This window comes from Geospiza fortis, unplaced genomic scaffold (genome assembly GCF_000277835.1).
Source record: "Geospiza fortis unplaced genomic scaffold, GeoFor_1.0 scaffold2, whole genome shotgun sequence".
Classification (NCBI taxonomy): Eukaryota; Metazoa; Chordata; class Aves; order Passeriformes; family Thraupidae; genus Geospiza; species Geospiza fortis.
This window is the reverse complement of record NW_005054366.1, coordinates 1,927,944-1,947,670: the sequence shown is the minus strand read 5'-3', so window position 1 is coordinate 1,947,670 and position 19,727 is coordinate 1,927,944. Positions and strand designations below refer to the sequence as shown.

General features: G+C 41.8%; 1 protein-coding gene across 1 annotated transcript in view; it reads left to right on the top strand.

Moving 5' to 3' along the window:
* The first annotated feature begins 319 nt into the window (after window positions 1-319).
* Window positions 320-19,727, top strand: part of MEGF11 (multiple EGF like domains 11) — a 195,571-nt gene continuing 176,163 nt past the window's right edge. Inside the window, exons 1-4 of the mRNA XM_031059657.1 lie at window positions 320-430; window positions 4,519-4,642; window positions 6,646-6,747; window positions 8,264-8,364. Of these exons, the coding sequence (XP_030915517.1) occupies window positions 4,527-4,642; window positions 6,646-6,747; window positions 8,264-8,364 (319 nt within the window). The 5' untranslated portion in view covers window positions 320-430; window positions 4,519-4,526. The remainder of the gene's footprint in view (window positions 431-4,518; window positions 4,643-6,645; window positions 6,748-8,263; window positions 8,365-19,727) is intronic.

The window sequence follows — 19,727 nt, the reverse complement described above, 5'->3', positions numbered from 1 at the left end:
GAAACTGGACTTTCTGGTTAGGATGTTAAAGAAGGAAAAGTCTATATGGGAACAAACGTAGGTAGGAAGTGACAGGAAACATTTCTGGAGGCTGGGAGGGTGTAAGAGGGATGTGTTACATCCCCATGTTCTTCCACTCCTCTGAGTTCCCTGCTCTTGCCCAAAAGCAGGATGATGGGATTGGTCTGAAATAGCACAATTATATTCTGTTATCTAATTATTTTGAATGTTTTGTCCCATTTCTGCCTTGATTTGTTTCCACACCCCCAAACTAATTTCCTCTGACCCAGTTTTCTGTTTTTCCCGATTGCTCACAGGGCCAAGAAACTTCCCAAGAGCTTTCTCCCACTCTCCCGTTGATGTGCCCTGTGTCTCCATGTGCTGGGGATCTGTAAAAACAGGATCCACTGGGAATTTTTAGCACTTTAAGGTAAGACTTTGTAACATGACTCTTTGCTAAATGAGTCACTTGGAAATTTGTGGGGAAAATTCAGCTTAGGTTAACTGACTGCATAAACATTTCAACTTTATGATCTTCAAAGGTACAGAAGGATTTAAGAAGGGTATTTGCTAGCAAAAGACACCTCTGCTTACAGCTAGACACAAAATTTGGGTTTTTTTTTGCTTGGTTTAGAGCTCACTTCATCCCAAATTGAGGGAAAAACATTCAATTTAGAACTCTGTCATGGACTGGAAATTCTTTTTGAATTTCATGTCAAAGTCATGTTATGAAATATTTTATGACAGAGATGTCAAAATGAAATGTTTCACCACTTCAGGCCCTGAACAGGAAAGTCTCCAATGGTCATTTTTAGTTAGATTTTCTAGCCTGTCAGACATGGAAGCAGAGGAGAAATTGAACCTGTAGTTTCTTTTTTTTTCCCTTGGCCACTTAAAGTACACACTGGTCTTTTTTTCACAAGAACATTACCAAAACCAAGTCCTCAACATCTAGAAAAAGCTTTGTGGGATATTTATTTCATCCAGCAAGGTGAAATAAATAATAAGATCTCTTTGAGATCTTATTTTCTTTGCAGGTAGGTCCTACCTTCAGGGGTACTGCTTTTTCCACACTGATGTTCATGAAGTTTAAAGGATCCTCTGCATCTCGAGGTCTCTTTGCAAACCCCAGCAGTTTCCTCAAAGAAGGCTTTTTGTAAAGAGACTCCACAGACAAATAAATTAATGATTTTCCACCTACTAGATTTTCTAGGATTTGGAGCTTTCCTTTCTTTTGTGATGGAACCAATGACTTGTATCAATATTGTAGGTGAAATAGTGAAATTTTTCAAAAAGGAGGAAGATAGGAGAAAATGGCCTAAGGAGTAGCAGATACCTCATCTGTTATAATTAACAGAGTGAGACACTTGTGAAAACCACCTGGTTGTCTTTGGATTGAAAGACTCTTCCCAAATTTTACCTAAATTGACTTTCACTTCTGAAAAGAAAAATCAGGCCTGGAGAGACATGAAGTTCAGAGTCCATGTGGGGATTGCACACACCACCTTTGTGTCATTTATTTGGGTGTTCAGCCCCCCAGGCTGCCTGTCCTGGGAGAGTGGCAGACACTGGAAATGTTGCAATAATTTGGCTGTAGCTTTAATGAAGGTACAGGCATTGTCCCCCTCAAGGCTGGTGTTGCCTCCTTGGAGAATCTGCCCCAACCACTGAATTTGGGGCAGGAATTTCCTGTGTGCTGTGGTGAGCAGTGAAAGCTGAAAGCCCAGCATTAGATGTCATTACTGGATTCTTTTTTGATATTGGTTTTTAATATGTGTGCTCCTATTTTTAGAGTTTTATTCTGACTCCTTTAATAGCAACCATTCCATTTTGGTGTGAGGGCTTTTCTATTAACAGTGATCAAAGTGAAATATTTCATTTGAGTTACAAAAAGAGACACTTGAGATGAATGAGGTTCTGCTGGATTTGGGGAGTTGGATGGTTCTGATCTTCAATCTGACTTATAAAGTTAAGAAATTAATGACACAAAGCAGCTCCCTCACAAACAGATAGTAACAGAGCATTAGCAATAAAAGTTTAGAAAACAGTTTGGAACCTCTTTATAATACCCAGCAAAAAATATTCTGGGTGCTATTAGGGCTTATAAATAATTCTTTGACATTTGTTTGATTTAAAAACTAAACTGAGGCATCATTTCCTTAAGAACAAATTGAGGTCTCTGAGAGCTACAGAATTCAAATATGGGGCTGCTTTAGACCTCATTCTCTTTAGAGTGAGTGAGGCAGCAGGGCTCTATTCTCATTTATTTTTATTTTGTAGGGAGTACTTTAATATAAAGGATATATAAAATTCAATATAAAGAATGGGTAGTTTTCAGCAAGAATGAGTGATCTTAAGAGCCTCTTTCTTAGCATCTGGTGTATTCTAAGCAAATCTTTCTTGAAGGTTTGCTTTCTCTTGAACTCAAGGGCACTGGCTTCAGTTGGTACTGAAGGAGAAAAAATTGGAGTGGGGGAGAAGTTTGATTTCTAGCTTGAATTAATTATTATTTACCTTTCAGTTCCTGATGACTGATGGAAAGCAAATGCAGGCAATGAATTACTGATTTCAAGCCAGGCTGCTTTTCTGCCTGTAACTAATGTAGCACAGACCCAGGCTGTTGATGCTCTCCAGAAGTTAACAAACTGAGCACAGAACTGTGTTTAGATTTAAGCCCTCTCTGAAGATTTGCATTTCCTGCAGCAGCTTTGCCCACAGCTGCCCATCAGAAGGAGCTCTCCTCCAGCCCCATTTGCTCAGCCCTGCCCTGTACCAAAGGTGCAGAGGATGAAGGAGGGTAAAGGTAAATTATAGCCTGGAAATACAGTGCCAAATCTCACTTATCCCTGTGCTTTGGCAGTGTTGCAGTGCTGCCCAGTGTCACAAATAAAGGCATTTTGGGAGGGATTTGGGTTAAAGGGCTGCCAGTTTGTACAGCCTCATCCTTGGGTTGCTCACATCCATTGTCCATGCTGTGCTCAGGGAATGTTCAGCTCTGCTCTCCCACAGCTCTGACTGTTGGAACATTGGGGCTTTTGGCAGCTCAGCCCCTGCAGACACTTTTCCTCCATGGACATGCAGTGCCCAGGACAGGGATAGGCACTGGCTTCTCCATAAAGACATCCTTGCCTTGTCAGCTCTCTGGATTTCCAGGCTAAGCTTTTGCATTGTTGCTGTGGGACTTTGGAAAAGCCCACAGGTAAAAAATGGTCACTCCTTGACTTAAAATCATTTCATGAGGAACATTAGCATTAAATCATGTTAATTAACATTAATATGACTTACATGGCTTTAGACCTATCTTTGGGTTTAGCAGTGCTCTAGGAATAATTTAAAAGATGAGCTATTGCTCCCACTGGGATTTTGACTTGAATCCACTAAAGGCAATGGGTGTCCTTGAACTGCCTAAGAAGGCTCTGGGTCAGGAGGCAATTTCTGAGCAGTTTCCTGGCTCTTCATTCTGCTTTGTGATGGCTTCTTTATGCTGGGCTGTATATCAGGGCCCTGCAGAGCAAACCTCTTAACATCCTTTTGCTGTTCTGGACCCTGAGGCAATGAGCCATGTGTTTTTTTGATGATCATATGAAAATTCAATCTATTTTTAGGGCAATCTTGTTGCCAGGAATAATTTCTAGGACTTCTGATTTGAATGGTGAATTATATGTCCATGTAAATGCCTGAAATGGATATTTAAAAATACTTTTTCCTGACTTAATGTTTTACAGATTAACACCTCTAACGCTGTTACAAAAAAAGCAATTTTATTTTCCATCTATTTTGAACTTTTGATTGGTGTCATTGGAGACTTCTAGGCCAACACCACAACTCTGGTTTCAAAGCCCCAAGCAGGTGTAAGTCAGTACATTTAATAGATGAGCAGGAGGGTGATGAAGAGACCACACCCAGTGAATTTTGTGCAACCTCTTTCCAGCTTCAATGCAAATATTTTTATTTCATGTTCAGTATTCTGTGTAATGTGCCCCAATGCACTGACCTCTGTAATTCTCAGTGGTTCCCCTTCCAGGGCTTGAGGAGGGCATTGATTTTCCTTCCATCATGCAATAAGCACGAGTCTCACATCCAGACCATATTGACACCTGTAAACCCCATTTAAATAAATCAAAGGGGGCATTTGGGTATTCTCCCACTTGCCTGTAGGTTGATGGAAGAATAGATTGCTTTAATACCTCAGTGATTTATTTGTCAGTACAGACAGCCTGTCATAAAAATAATCAGTATCAGAAATGTTCTTTGGGAGAATCATTTGGGCTATCAATATCTTGGGTGGTTTAATCATCAAATTCATTGCTTTTATTAGGTTTAAATGTATAAATTCCTTTTAGAATGGATTTGAACTTTTAAAGCATTTTACTGTTTAGTTGATTGCTTTTTCAAGTATTTCAGTTTCTGAATAGCTCCACAGTATTTGGATTTGCACAAAAGTAAGAAGGAAAAGGCCTAGAAGGATATTTTCTTCAAAATTGTCTCTAATGGCTCTACTTTCTTCTCTTTCTCTAGGTACAACAATGGTGGCACCTGTGCTGTTCCAGTGGATTCTGAGAGGGCTTATTCTCACTTTCCTGCTCAAAACTACCCTGTCCCTAAATCCAGATGATCCAAATGTTTGTAGTCACTGGGAAAGGTAATGTGTAACCTGACAACTTTTATTTTTTTAATCATCCATTTCATATTTTTGCATTTAGAAGGTAAGCTGAGAGCCATAATTTGGTAAATACCACCACATCTCAGAAAAGAGATTTGCTTTAGAGAAATAGTGCTTTGGAGTGCCTTGGAGGGTTTGGATCATCCCAAGGAATTGGTTCCAAGGCTGCTATGGTCAATAGCTATTGACCACATCCCCCTGTGCCCTTTGGGAAGCTCCTCCAGGGTCTGAGCGACAGGAGTGCACTGAAGTGTTTGCATCCATCATGGAGAGAGCCACAGAAATGCTGGCCTTGTTCTGTCCTGCTTTTTTCTGCTTGTTGTCCAGCAAGAAAGTTTGAAGCTCTTCCTGTTGCAACATCCTGGCTGTTTTTGTCTGGCCTGAACTTCGGGGCTCTTCCTGCCAAATTCGTGCTGGCATCAAAGAGTGAACGAAAGCACTGAACATGAAAGGCCCTGGAATTTCTTGTTCTCTCTCTTATTCCAGTGTCCTGGTCCTAAAAGTGGATCTGAGCAGGCCAGTTCCTGTGAGCACAGAGAAACCCACAGCCTTTGATGGGGTTCACACTCAACAGGGGCTGTTTGCAGAGGCTAAAGGTCCTGTACTTCTCAGTTGAACTTGCTACATTTCCAGTCCTGCTCTCTGGTTCAATTCCACACAAATCCGAACTGCTGTACACTTCAGCAAAATACCCCCCTTAACAAAGGTAAAAATAGGATTGTCTTTAATGACTATGTTTTGAGGCCTTAATTAGAGAATTAACTCATTGTAGATAATGCAACTGCAAAGCAAAAACTGTGCAGGAAAAGGATTTTGCAGTCTGCATGCTAGAAGTGCATTCAGAGCACAGGAATAAAATATTGATTTTGTCTGAAGAAAGTCAGCAACCTAGAGACCCAATCAAGGAGAAACAAAAATTAAATACCAAAATTGATTGGTTGTACTGACCAAGATGACTTTGTTAGTTAGATGTTAATAAATCAAAGGGAAAAGATTGTTAGGGCTATTGCTGGATAATAAACGGGATCGTAAAATAATAATTGAGATTTGCAAGTGTTACTGTCTTACATTAATAATGAGCAATGTAAATATTTTATATTTTGGCATTAGCAGAAGTAAAAACATTATTGTCAAACCCAGCAGAGAGGGCAAAGCAGCATCCAGGGGAACCTTGGCTTGTCAGAGGGGACACAACAAGCAGGGCAGGAACAGCCCAATCTTCGATTTCAAGCCACTCAACCCCTCCAAGCAAATATCTTGGTATTGCCTTGTGGATGCAATCTCCCAGGGCTTAATCACATCTGCAGTCCTGCTGATGAGAGGGAAATCAGCTGCAGAATTAAGACAATCCATATAATGAGTGACCTAGAGGATCTGATTCCTGGGTCTTGACCTGCCTAGGGTGATTTGTGTATTGTTTTCCAAAGATGTTGTAGGTCTGGTAAAGTGGGGCCTGTGTCCAGATCAGCACCTGACAGAGGAGTCCTTGAGCAGTGCTCACACCTGCTGTGGGGCACTGCTCTGCCACCACTGACCCCAGCATGAGATTTGGGTTCTTGGATCACGTGAGAGGCCCAAACAATAATGAACATAGAACCTGTTGCATGGCTAAGTGGTGTTTTGGGGGGATTCCTCAGTTCTTGCTATTGTTGGAGCTCTGTGATTTCTTACCAAATTGCCCAGGTTTTGCCCATATCCATTCACTTTTCACCTTCTAAATTTCCATGAATTTTAGTAATATTTTTTTTCCTAAAAGAGAATGGTTTATTGCTCACAGAGATATCTCTATGCCTATCATGAAGCCAAACATTTCCAAACTTCAGGAAGAGGAAGCAGAAGGAAGCCCTTTTCTGCTCTTTGCTGATACCCAAATTTCTGAGATTCTTGATGTAAATATGTTTCATACTGGAGTTCCATGAGCAACAGATACAGGGAACTGCAGCTTTTCACAGCCTCTCACCTCCTTCCTTGTCCACCCTCAGCTACGCCGTGACCGTGCAGGAATCCTATGCTCACCCCTTTGACCAGATCTACTACACACGATGCACAGACATCCTCAACTGGTTCAAGTGCACCAGGCACAGGTAAGAGCTCATCCCCAGAAACCTGAGCTTCCTGCTGCCTTCTCATCTCCTCACACACCTCTTGTTTACCCAAAATATTTGGGGTGCTCCAATATAGATGTGTACACAAAGGTGTGTGTTTGGAATTCCAGGGCTTTGAGTAGAAATACTGAGATTTTTTGCCTGAAGTTTGAGTGAGTTAAGTGACAGTCAATCCCTTATGGGGCCATCCAGGAGAATGTATCGTTCCACTGGCCCTGCCATGGGATTGGAAGTGTCTGTTCCCTGACCAGACGTGACCAACTCTCTTTCCCAAGTGACTGATGCATATCCAGGTTTGTAAAGGGAAGTCCATGCACCTCCTAAATTGTGAATAATCAGGCATTTGAGGGTTAGTGATAATTAGAAATGGATCTGTGTTAGAATCAGTGCACCCAAATCTGCACTGAAAATCAGATAAAAAGAAGAAGGGTCCATTTCTAGGACTGAATGAAAACTTGTACCAAAGAGTTAATTTTTCTCAGGCCGTAGGATATTTCTGTTCTATTCATTCTGCTTCCAAAGTATCCTAATAAATATCCACTAATATTCACAGTCTTTCAAGGGGGTTTTAGAGGCCTTTTTTTATCTCAACTCCCATGAATTCAGTTGCAAGCTGGCTGTTCAGCACCATCCCAGTGGGACTGTGGCACTTGGCTTTTTGGCTACTGTGTTCCAGTGTTTGGAAGTGAACAGAGCTGCAGAGCTTTCTGGAATATTGTATAGATTGGAATGCAGCAGAGTGAATTCGATCAGTTTATCCAACATGAGGGACAATAGATTCTGTTCAATTGAGGTAATTTCCATAAACTAGCAAAGCTGTTTTGAAGTGTTTGCTGTTAAATATGCAGTTAAATATTACCTTTCTATGGTGGTATCCTTGCTAATGCTATGAATAACTGTAGGAATGCTTCAGAATGCTAAACACTTCTTAATTTCTGTGGGCTACAGTATTGTGGTGGGGAAAACAGGCTTTAAATACTGAACTGGGACTATAATGACACTTTGCAAGGTAGGAGTGCCTTGGGAGGGTTAGCAGGCAGGAACAATTCACTTGGGGTTAACTTCTCAAGCTGTGTATTGAGAGCATTGCCACTGTGGTAAGGTTTTGTGTAGCAGCTGACACAATGGTCTCTGCAGAAGACTCTGTTCCTTCCACTGATGAGATCTGACCTTGCTGATGTGCAAAAATAAATCATTTATTCTTGAAGAAACTCCTTGCCCTTGCAGCAGGACTGGGAAAATGTTTTAAGACAGCAGCTGCCCCAGGAAGAGCTCCAGTGGCTGTCACAAGCCCGGAGCTCATAACATGAGTCATATTTCAAGCTTCAGAACAAGTATCGATTCCTCCCTTATTGTGGCGTTTATTATCAAAAAGCTTTCATGCATTTAAAAATAATTATTGAATGCTAGCCTTACTATGATTTAACACAAATATCATTGCAGCAGGAGGCATTGATTTTCAATAGTGTCCCATGGTTTGTGTCTCGTGCTGCAGGATCAGCTACAAGACCGCCTATCGCAGGGGGCTGCGCACCATGTACCGCCGGCGCTCGCAGTGCTGCCCTGGCTACTACGAGAGCGGGGACTACTGCATACGTATGTACACAGGGCCCTGGCACCTTCCCTGGGGGCTTTGCAGCAGCTGGGGATAGATTCAACACTTGTTGCATTAGGGTTGACTTTTAGGGCTTTCAGCTGGCGCTGATCGCAGGTAGAATTGTGGGGATGGGATGTTTCGGGGTGGTTTGGATATGTGCATCTCAAGTACAGAGGGAAATTTGGCTGAAGTCATTGGGGAGGGAGTTAATGAAGTCCCTTAGTGCCTTCTTGAATCAGAGCTTACTTTGGGGAGTAATTAATGCAAGTATTCACCAATGTTAAGGAATTAGGGAACTGAGAGCTCTTAAGAATAAACTACCACATAATTTAAGCAACAGTGTAAAGGTTTTGCCTCTTACCCTTGAAAGCTCTTACTTCAAGAGTTAAATGAGTTAAAATCTCATTTTTTTTCACAATGGTACCCATCAACAATTAAACTTTTTAAAGCTTCTCAGATGTCAGAAGAACTTTCTCCCAACTCTACTGTATAAATAAATACAGAGCTCTGGTGTGTTTTAGGTCAGTTTGAGGGGGGACAAAAATCACAATGGATCTTTCAGCATGCCTAAGAGCTCTGTTAATTAAAAATACCCTGTACATTAGTGTCACATGTTTTCAGCATTGCAGCTTTCTGAGTGTTCTGCATGTACTCAAAAGGAGAGTGGAGATGGGACCTCTTATCTAGGTCTTGTGTTGGGAGATTATGACACCAGAAAAACACAAAGAGGTTTTGATCAGCATCAGAATCCAAATTTTATTAACAGGTTCATAATGCCATGGAATAAATGTGAAAATGATACAATTAGCCAGCTAACTTCAAATATCTTGGCACTGTGCTTTACAGCTATTTCTTTTTAGCCGTGTTGATGTTTTTATTTGAGTTTCTGTAACTCTTATTGTAATGCATGAGCAGCTGAAAACCATGAATGGACCCCGATCTCATTTTCAGTGACCTTTTTTCCAAAAAGTTACATTCAAGGGGTTTGGGCTGTGAAAAATCACCAGCCCTTTGAGATAAGGCATTAGAATTATTTTACAGAAAGTGTAATAAGTTGATCTTTTGAAGTGCAAAATGCTGTTAGTCAAGTCCTGAAAAACATTTATTGCAACCTATTGTCTTTGCTGGAATCCTTCCTGTGGTAAGTATGCACCTACCTATTGACATCTCAGGTGTCAATACCATGTCAGCAGTTGTTCCACATACTTTTATTACAGTCTTGAATTTCATGACTCAGAATCCTGTCTGTCACAGAGCATACTTATTATTACTTTTCTCCCTGCAATCTATTGATTTTTTTATTTTTAATTTTTTTTTAATTGCCATACTGTCACAACAATAAATCTCCCCAGACTTTCTGATTCTTTGAGGATATTAACATTTGTTTTGAGGTGGTTTTTTTGTTAGTATTAATACTTAGTGTTTTGCTGCTGCCAGGCAAATTTTATCTTTCTGTGGTGGAGAAAGAACAGCATCCACTGAAATTTTGCTAATGCAGAGCAGGCAGCAGGTATCTGGTCAGACCAAGAGCCCCGTGTTTGACACAGAGCAGATAATAGTTACACTCTCTCTGCTGTTTACATGTGCAGGAGTCAGGTTCTTGTATTTCATTATCAGCCTGGTGTGTGTTCAGGGACATCTGCTCTCTGTCCTTCCCGGAGATCACAGCAGCAACAGCAGCCAAGGGGGAAATGATGTCAGGGAAGAACTTCTCCATCATGATGGATTCCAGACGCTTGGACTTATTATTTTGCTACTACAAGTAGCCACACAGCAAAAAACACCCAAAACCAAACAGAAAACCTCCTTGAAATTCTCTGAGCCCTCAAGCAACAGTTTGGAGGCCCAATATTTTGCTAATGGGGTCCTTTTCGTGTCACCCCTTTGGTTTGTAACACATCAAGCCCTGATCCCATTTCTTTTGTTTTGTTTTCCTACAATATGTTCCTGTGCCAACAAGCAAATTCTCTCATTCATCATCCTTTGCAGTCAGCAGTAAATTCCATTTTCATTCCTGGAGGCACTTCTCTGCTTTTGCCTTTTTCCATCCCATTTCTTACTTCCCTTTACACTGGTATTTTTCTGCTGTTTCCTAACAAGGTTGTCCAGTACTCCTGTCCCACGTTCCTCCAGACGCATTCAGTGCTGCTCCTCCAAAGGCAGCTACTCCAAGAGTGGTCAGGACACCAAATTCTGAGCTTTTCCTGAGCTGTCCTTGGCAGGAAGGGAGGCAAGCTCCAGCCCTGCAGAGAGGGCTCCCCCTGCTCAGCCAGCCCTTTAAAATCCATTCCATTAGCAATCATGGAAGCCACTACAACATGGGGAGGAGGGATACATCCTGCAGTGAGTCTGATGATCAAAAGAAAGTTTGATTAAAAAACAGTGTGTAGATTAAAGGCTAATTGGTTCTTCTTTCATTAATAGCAGTCTTTATTTCTTGCAAAAGTTAAATGGCTTTGTAATTAACAGTGACATGTTTAGACTAGAGAGGGCTGAGTTTAAATCTCTATTAATGACTGTTTCTTGGATTTTAAAACAGAAGTGAAGGCTTTCAGCTACTGTTTTGATCTTCTCCCTTTTCATTTACTAACTTTCAAAAGGATGTCAGATATATGGCTTTATCTTTGTCCTCTTGTTAGGGCTTACTAAACAGATTAAGTCTAATAAAATCTACCCTCAGTTCTAAATAATCATGTTGATCCAGAGCTTCTTCCTCTGCCACTTCTCTGGTGTCTTCTTTGCCTTTTTGGCATCTGTATGTGCTACTACCCAAATAAAATGTGGAATTCAGGCACAAGGTCCAATAATTTAACTGATTGCCTGGTAAATTATACAACTGGCCAGCCCATTAATGCTTAGGCTAAACAGTATGAAATTATCTTTGTGCCTCCAAAGGGCCTGATATTTTGGGGTTGCAGTGGTATCCAAAAAATCTCCCCTGAAAAATGCTGCAAATGCACATCTGCATTTTTTTCCCCTTCACTGATGTCTTAGAAATGTTGTTACCATTGTGGGAGCTTTGCAAAACGATTCCCCTTCTCTGAATGTTCTTACACTTGACAGAGCTTTTCCCTGAGCTGTCCCTGAAAACAAACAGCACAGTCTGTGCAGTAAATCAGAGCAGCTATGATTTACTGTACTTTGTATGCTAAGGTAAGCTTTTGGCAGAGCAAATGCATAAACTGCAGAAAATCTTTTTTTAAACAACCACAGGGTTCAACTGCCCTTCAAGGTTTTTGTAAGGATGTTTTAAAATTATATTGCCTAGATTAGTATCTGTGGTAGATAAAGCAGCTCTGAATACTTTGCTGCTCTAAATAAAAAAGAGAAAAAGAATATTACATGGCTCTTTTGTGCTCTTTAGCCTGTGAGGAGATGGTAATTGAATAGTTCCCTTTAAGAATATGTCAGGTGGAAAGATGCCCTGTGTGCTAAATGGATGCATTTTTGTCTAAGAGACCAATGCTTTGTTCAGTCTGTCCATTTTAATCTTATTCTTGCACAACAGATTTGTACAGACGAGACACTTCTTGTGGGGAACAAAGGGTCAGAGACCTGACATCAGAGGGAAGGCAGATGGGACTCTGAGCAGCAGCTACTGCCAGCTGACTTTTGGGCAGAAAAGCACCAACCATGAAACAAAATTTGGGAATTTACCTTTTCTTCACAGATGGAGTTGAGCTTTTAAGTGTTTTCTTCACTCTCCTACCTTACACTCTTTTTCTAATGTCTAAATCTATGCAATGTGACAGGATGTAATAATGACAGGATTAGTGATTTAACAATCTGATTTGCTGCCATTTATCTGTCTTTCAAACCTGCCAAAATTCAGTAGAGTTATAGATGGACCATTTCATGGTGCTTTCCTTTCCTGGCCAAGATATTATTGATCTCAGACTGTTTCTCAACATTCAGCTTTCCACATTACAATTGTCACAAGCATCAGCAGGGCTCCCTGACTTTGACAAATCCCTTTCTAAAGAAACTGTTGGTCTCACTGGTTGAATCTCAGTTTTTACCTACAGTGGCATTTCCCTCAGGCCAGAGGCTGGGGACATTATTGTATTAACATGTATTTATTTACCCAGCTTTTCAACTCACCTTTGTTTGATGCCTTTAATGAATTTCAAAAACAAATGAGGAATGTTCTTTTAATAGCTGACTTGGGGAAATTATGCAAATATGAGGCCTGATTGTTTTCAGGAGTTTAAATAATGTTTCATAAATTCTGTAATTGCAATAGCCATGCCAGCTTCCTAGTGGGATGTGTGCATTTATAGCGCAGCCACAGGAACATTCCCACCTCAGGACTGCATTCCCATTTACAGGGCTCTGTGTCTAGTGCAGTTTTTGTACTCTTTGACAAGGCTGCCTTATTGGAGCCATATGGTTGGATTGTTAAACATCTGTAGCATAGGAGTAACAATTCCAGAGCTTCCTGCCATCTGGATGAATTACAATCCCTGCAATTCCACACATATGTTCCAGCAGCACACCGACACCACAGTGGAGCGTGCTCATGATGAGAAGAAAAAGAATGGCTTGTGTGATCAGTGCAAAAGTTGTCCACTCCTAGAAAACGTTGAATCAGCGGCTTAACCTTCCTGAATATTCATAATGTTTGTTCATATGTCAGATTTGTTGATTTTTTTCACTTTATAAGACAGTAACTCATTAGCATTTTAGAAGAAATGTTGCCCCCCCTTCTCACCTCAATTTTAAATTCCTTGTGGTGAGTATTCCTTTAACTTGAAAATATATTGTTTGAAAGCTGCTGGACTTTTAAAATACATTTTTCTTATCTTTATAGACACACATTAAAGCCAGTGCTGGTGCTTTCTGTGAGAGCCTTACTGTTACATTATTCAAGTACAGAGTCCTGTACATCAATAATGCAACCTAAATTAGGGGAAATGCTATAGCAGGACATAGATACTCCCTATCAGTGGACATTCTTTTCCTCTGTCTGATTTGGGATGTGTGACAGCAAGAAAATGGTGTGGAAGGCCTTTCTGCATATAGTTATTAATTATAGAATTGAAATGACAGTAGGAGACACTTTGAAATTTTTCCTTTTATATGCATTGTAGATGACTCCATACATCTTTTGCCAGTGAAGAACATAGGGAAAATTATTTGAATCCTTTGTTCCCATCTAAAGGGGACATCTGAGAGGAAATGGGCCTTTGCTTGTTCACTGAGAACCTCTTGGGACACAGGAGTGTGAGGGCAGAGGGACACCAGCCCTAGAAGCAGGTCAGTTCAGCTGGTGACACAGATGAAGCCAGTGGGTGGCTGTTGAGCCTGAAGACACTGGAGACACCCTGGATGGGAAGGTGGAAAGGTCAGTTCTCATCTCCCATCCATCATTTTGTGTTTGCTCCCAGCCTCCGACGCTGAAGGATTTGCAAAGATGCTGGTGGTGAGCAGTAATGAGATAAGGGAAGGACTTCTGGAAGCAGTGTAGGAAAAGGAGGAGAAACAAAATTCTCATATAAAGGAATGAAAATAGCATAAAGTTAAAAAGGGGGGGAATGCTGAAGCTGTATAATGTCTCAAGGGGCTTAATAAATATCAGAGAGAAAATTAGGCAGGCATTATGGTTGGAAAAAGATTTAGACTGTTGCTAGTGTAGCAGAAAAAGCTTTTCTGGCTGCTTTAGGCAGTCTCTGTTGGATCAGTATAAAAGCACACTGGGACTGCAGACACAGAAGGAAGCAGTGGATGCAGAGCTCCTCATGGTGCTCATGCTAATGGCCTGGATGGCTGGCAGCAGGAGCAGAAAAAAGCACAAAACCCATAGGTGTGATTCATTGTTGGGTTCAAAGAAAGAGCCATGCAAAGTTTAGTCCATTAATTTGCCCTCTTTTAGCAAAGTCAGGCTGGTCCCCAGCTGCTCTAAATCAGCACAATTCCACCAGGATGTGTCTGGATGCCCTTTCAAATCCTGCTCCTGCTGGGATGCACCTCACAGTGGGTCATGGCAGTCTGCACTGATCCTGCATGGCCTGGAGGCACCAGGGCTCTTCCACAATGCCTTTGTGACCCAACCCTCCTGTGCAGCTGGGGATGCTTGCACTGAACAAAACCAGGGTCCTGTGCATCCCTGGATGAATGAGGGTGAGGGCATACAGAGCATTTGCTGCTTATGGAATTAGGAAGACACAGAATTCTGGAAGATTTTTCCCTCCAAAGCAGTTTGCAGTTCATGAGCAGTCCAGGCATGTGCTGAGCCAGGTTAACTCATGGAAATCAATAGGGTCAGAAAGAAGACAAATGTGTGAAATGGAACAGGTTTAAAATTGAAATTGGAATCATAGAATGGTTTGGAAGGGACCTTGAAGGTCAGCTTGTTCTAGCCCACAAGTTGTTTTCTTGATCACTCCTTTACATCCTTCTCCCATTAACAGATTTCTCATGTACTCTGGAGAAGAGGAAGCCCAGGAGAAAAGGAAGGAAGGAAGGGTAGAGAGAGGAAAAGAAGTTATCTAAATTGAGATGGCCTTTAGGAAAAGCTCCTGATGTACACACAAAATCTGAGATAGCATCTCTTTCTGCTTCCTTCCTGCATTCCTCTGGCTGTGACCTTCCCTGAGCAGCTCCCACACAAACTCTGGATGTCCGGGAAGCCAGCAGTCAGATGTGGGGCATTACCAGGCAGATTCCTTCTTGCCTAAAAAGAGAGCAACTGCAACCTCCTGCCAGCTGTCAGTGCCAGTGGCCCCTTCCTCCTTTCTAGGCAACTTATAGACTGAAAATGTGAATAAAACTGATCACTGGCACTGCAAGGAGGGCTGAAGTGCTACAATAGAATGATAACACATGGTAGCATATGAGAACATGTGAATGACATATGATAACACACAGTAAGTGATAACATATGATGATACATGATGACACATGATGACACATGATAACACATGATGACACATGATAACAGACCAGGGGTGTGGGTTAACCCAGTGCCTCCCCCCTCACTGATCCCTGCAGCCACTCGCATTCCCTTTGCCCAATGGGATGGGAGAAGAGGAAAGAAGAACCAAAGAAAGAAAACTTGTGGATTGAGTTAAAACAAATGTGAATGATCCTGAGGAGCAGAGCAAGCCTTGGTGCTGTGCCAGCACAGTTCAGTAGTAACTGAAATGTCAGCATGGTCAGCATTGGCTTGGTCACCAACCTAAACCACAGCACGATCCAAGCTGAGCGGAGTTAACCCCATCCCAGCCAGCCCAGTAGAGCCAGCCATGCTGCAGATAATAAAACACTCATCAATATGATCCTCAGGAAACCTCCTTATGGTTTTTCTTTGTCTTTCCACCTCTTGGTTTCAGTAGTGGCAGGGGAGCACTTTGGAAGCTGGAGTGAGCCACTCTTTTCAAGTGGTTTTGTCTCTGTTCAGAGATTGGGAAGGACAAGCTGGTGCTGGCAGTTGTCTGGGCTGGCCGAGGGGTTGTGGGCCCTGCTCCTGCCTCCCTCTGCTCTCACAGCCTTTTATAGCAACAGCCATGGATGCCATAAATACAGCAACCTGGCCAAGCAGGAGGAGGCATTTGGCTACCTGGGTGCACTTACTTACAGCTCACTACTCCCCATCTCCTCCAGCACAGGAATGAGTGGTGGAAGCGTTTGGCAGACGGAATTTGGCCCAGAGTATACAGAGCTTTCAGCATCTTCCTGTGCATAATGTGCATTTCTTTTATGAGAACTTTTGGAACGCCTGTCTGTAATTATTCCATCCTTTTAGCAGTGCCTCTGAACAATACCAATGGCATTCACACAGGGAATACCACGTGAGCCTGACACAAGAAATACCATTCCAGGCACATGGTGTGATCCTGTGCAGGGCCAGGAGCTGGAATTCAATGATCCTTGTGGTCCTTTTCAGTTCTAAGCTTCTGTGATTCTATGATTCTGTTAGTCTACTTGTGATCATGGATGTTGGTTTCTGAAATGCCAGGGAATTCCTGGGAATGGGTTTGCTGGATGGGAATTCAAGGAAGTTGTCATTCCCTTTATTCCAAATTAACTTTGGGTTTTGTGGCACATATTCCACCTTTCATAGTAGGATAAAGATATATTATTCCATGGATTTTCTGCAACTACATCCATTTCTGATGGAGACTATAAAAAAAAGCCAGTTACTCTGGAGCTTAATGCAAACTGACAGTGCTCTGTTATGGAAGAACTCTTGAAAATTTGTAGAAAGCAATCACTTAAGTTAAAATATAAAATACTTACCACTCTGAAGCATAAATCATTTACACCAAAATGTAAAAATATTAAGATGCCAAATTGTGCAGAAAATCACTCTGAGACTTTGGACAAGAAGTAATTTCTTCCTGTTGAACCTACAACTTTGCAGCAGGAGCCAGGATATCAAACAGGGTGAGTGTTCCAATTTCCATTACCTTTGGTGAGAATTGTGGCTGTGCACCATTTCTGAGTGGTGTTAACATGCCACAGTAATAAATGATCTGCAGAGTGAGTTCATGGAATCTTGGAATGCTTTGGGTTGGAAGGGACCTTAAATCCCATTCCATCCCACCCCTGCCATGGGCAGGGACACTTTCCCCTGTCCCAGGCTGCTCCCAGCCCCATCCAGCCTGGCCTGGGGCACTGCCAGGGATCCAGGGCAGCCACAGCTGCTCTGGGCACCTGTGCCAGGCCTGCCCACCCTGCCAGGGAACAATTCCTTCCCAATATCCCATGTCTCCCTGCCCTCTGGCAGTTGGAGTTGCTGATAGTGAAGGGAAATTCTTCATGGGACAAGGGAAACAGTGTGGGAGGGCACAATGGGTAATAGGAGTGAACTGAAGGTGCCCAGAGGGCACACTATGGAAATTTTATGTTTGCAATAGAGTCAGTTTGTAAATCAGTTTTCATTTCTGGTTCCTTAATGGTTCTAAGGAAAAGAAGATGATGTTGGCTGTAAAAGCATCTGTTAACACTCTTAGTACGGGGGAGGGGATTAATCAGATGTCACAAAGCTAATCAGGGACAGAGCTCTTTTAAGCAGCCATGAAGCCATCCCTTAGAACCTGATGTGCTTGGAACTGAGGCTACAGACATTCCCTTTTCCTCTCTGTGTCAGGATTACAGCATTCCCCTTCACATTGTGTGGTGCTGCACTTACTTTCCATTTTCATAGAGAAGTTTTAAACCTCCCAGGGGAGGTTTTTTCATGCAACTTCAGTCCGTTGCAGATTTGATCACAAAATGGTTTTGAATAGTTTATCTTAAGCTCAGTATTTCTAACATAGGTATTCACTTTTGGAAACCTCACTTTCTCTGATGCTGTAAGTCAAAAGGAACTATTTAATCAATCTATCTAACCTCAAACCTTTCTTTGTTTTTATCAAGATTTTTCCTTTCTGAATGCTATGATTTACTTTTATTACTGTGATGTCCAGAAATCCATATGCAAAACTAGAAGATGGCCTTGCTTATGATGTAAAGATGTAAATTGAGTCAAGTAAAGAAATCTTTTTTCTGATTAAAAATAAAATAATGTGTTTGAAACACATTATAAGGAGACTGGTGAAGAAATGGAACCTTTTCAGGAACAGCAGTGCTGTGCACAAGGGCTCTGCAGAAGCAGATCTCTGGTGCAGATCTTGGATCTGATGTCACCACACCTGCACTCACAGGTGTCATGTTTTGACAAATGTCCAGCTTAAATAGAATTCCTTTTAACAGCATTACTAAAAGCATCTAAAATTATCTTTTCATCAAATACTGCCAATGCTGTGCCATATTTACCTTAATATAAACAGTAGCTCTCTTCAATAGTTTCTGATAATGTAAAAGCTTTTGTTCCCAGCTCCCATCTTCTATCTCTAGGCCATAGTGTGAATCCCAGGAGCTGGAAAGTGCGTTTTACTGTGTGTCATTAATAGAAAGTTTCTCTGGACATTCAACATGCAGAAATTGGGCTAGATCCTAAATCAGCTGAAATTCTGCAATCTGGAGTAGGTGACAGGAAGTTTAAACGAGTGGCTTGAGGTGAGGATCAGCCCCCATCATTACAAAAATGTTTCCTATGTTGTCTTTTTTGCAGTTCTTTTCAGAAAGCTGCTGTGAAACACACTGCTGTGATTCCTTTTGAAATGTGAGAAAAGTGAAAGGAGTCTGCATTTAAATATTCCATCCCCAGGACCGTTAGCGTAGCTTATACATGATCTTCAAACAGAGCACAGTCTGTCCTTGATTTCAGCAGGGTCACCTTCACTTGCATTGTGGGCCTTGGTTTGAAATGAAATCTGAAATGTGTTGGCCCTCTGGGGCCTGTGCCTGGCCTCAAGGACAGGTTTGCCTTTAGAAATTTGTCCATATTCGCCCTGTTTTGGTGAGAAACAAAGAAAGGATTGTTGTTAGATTCACTTGAAAAATTTTGGAATAAGAATGAAGAAAGATTTTGTTTGAAGCATCGATAGTTTATTCAATTTGCTGCAGGACTGAAAGTTTTCGAGGAACATCTGTGTAATTTGGTTTTATTAAGTGTTGCATTGCCTAGCAAAGACAGCCAGAAGTGTCATGCAGTCCAGATGTCTTCATCGATCTACTTTTGATCTTTTAGGAACAACATTTTTGATGCCTCAATCCTCACTCTACAGCACACACTCTGTACCTATGGAAATCAATCAGCAGTGGAGCTGTGTCATTTGCTGTCAGAAAATAGAATTTTCTTGGCATGAGACCCACAATTCAGGGCAAGTCAGTAATCAGAGAACTACGGACATGTAGCAAGGCTACCAGATCTAAAAATAAATATATCACAAGCTGATAGAATTTGTACACAAAGAAATTCACTCAATGCCCTGAGTGGGTAACCTATAGCAAAATATGCAAGAGCTGTGATTTTGAGGTGATTTCCAGATATAAATGTTTCCAATTATAAATGTGTGAGGGCTTTTCTGATAATGGCTCATTTTCTTTGACATTTTCCCATGTGTTTCCTGTCTCACTGTTTAAATCAAACAGCTCCTCAGCCAGTGCTGGAACCTGTAAATTCCTGGTCTCTTGGATTGCTACAGTCACAGGAGGAAAGCAGGGGTGGCTGTGGCATGCAGCAAAGCAGTGGCACTGTACTGGTGGAGTTTCTGTGGTGAGGCTGGAAATATCCCCCAGCAGCTGAGTTTCACCCAGTTCTGCCATGCCTCTCACCTGTCCATCTGTCATTTACTTCTCACCTTCCTCAGCTGCAGGGCACTGCATTCCTCCAGTCTTTCTGTGGCGGAAATGTTTGTGATTTACCACTTTTAGTGAATTTGCAGCTCTGTGCTTCACACCTGGCAGCTCATTTTCCTTCCAGCACAACTCCCAGGAGAGCCCAGACTGCAGGCAAAGTTACCCAGCCATGGAG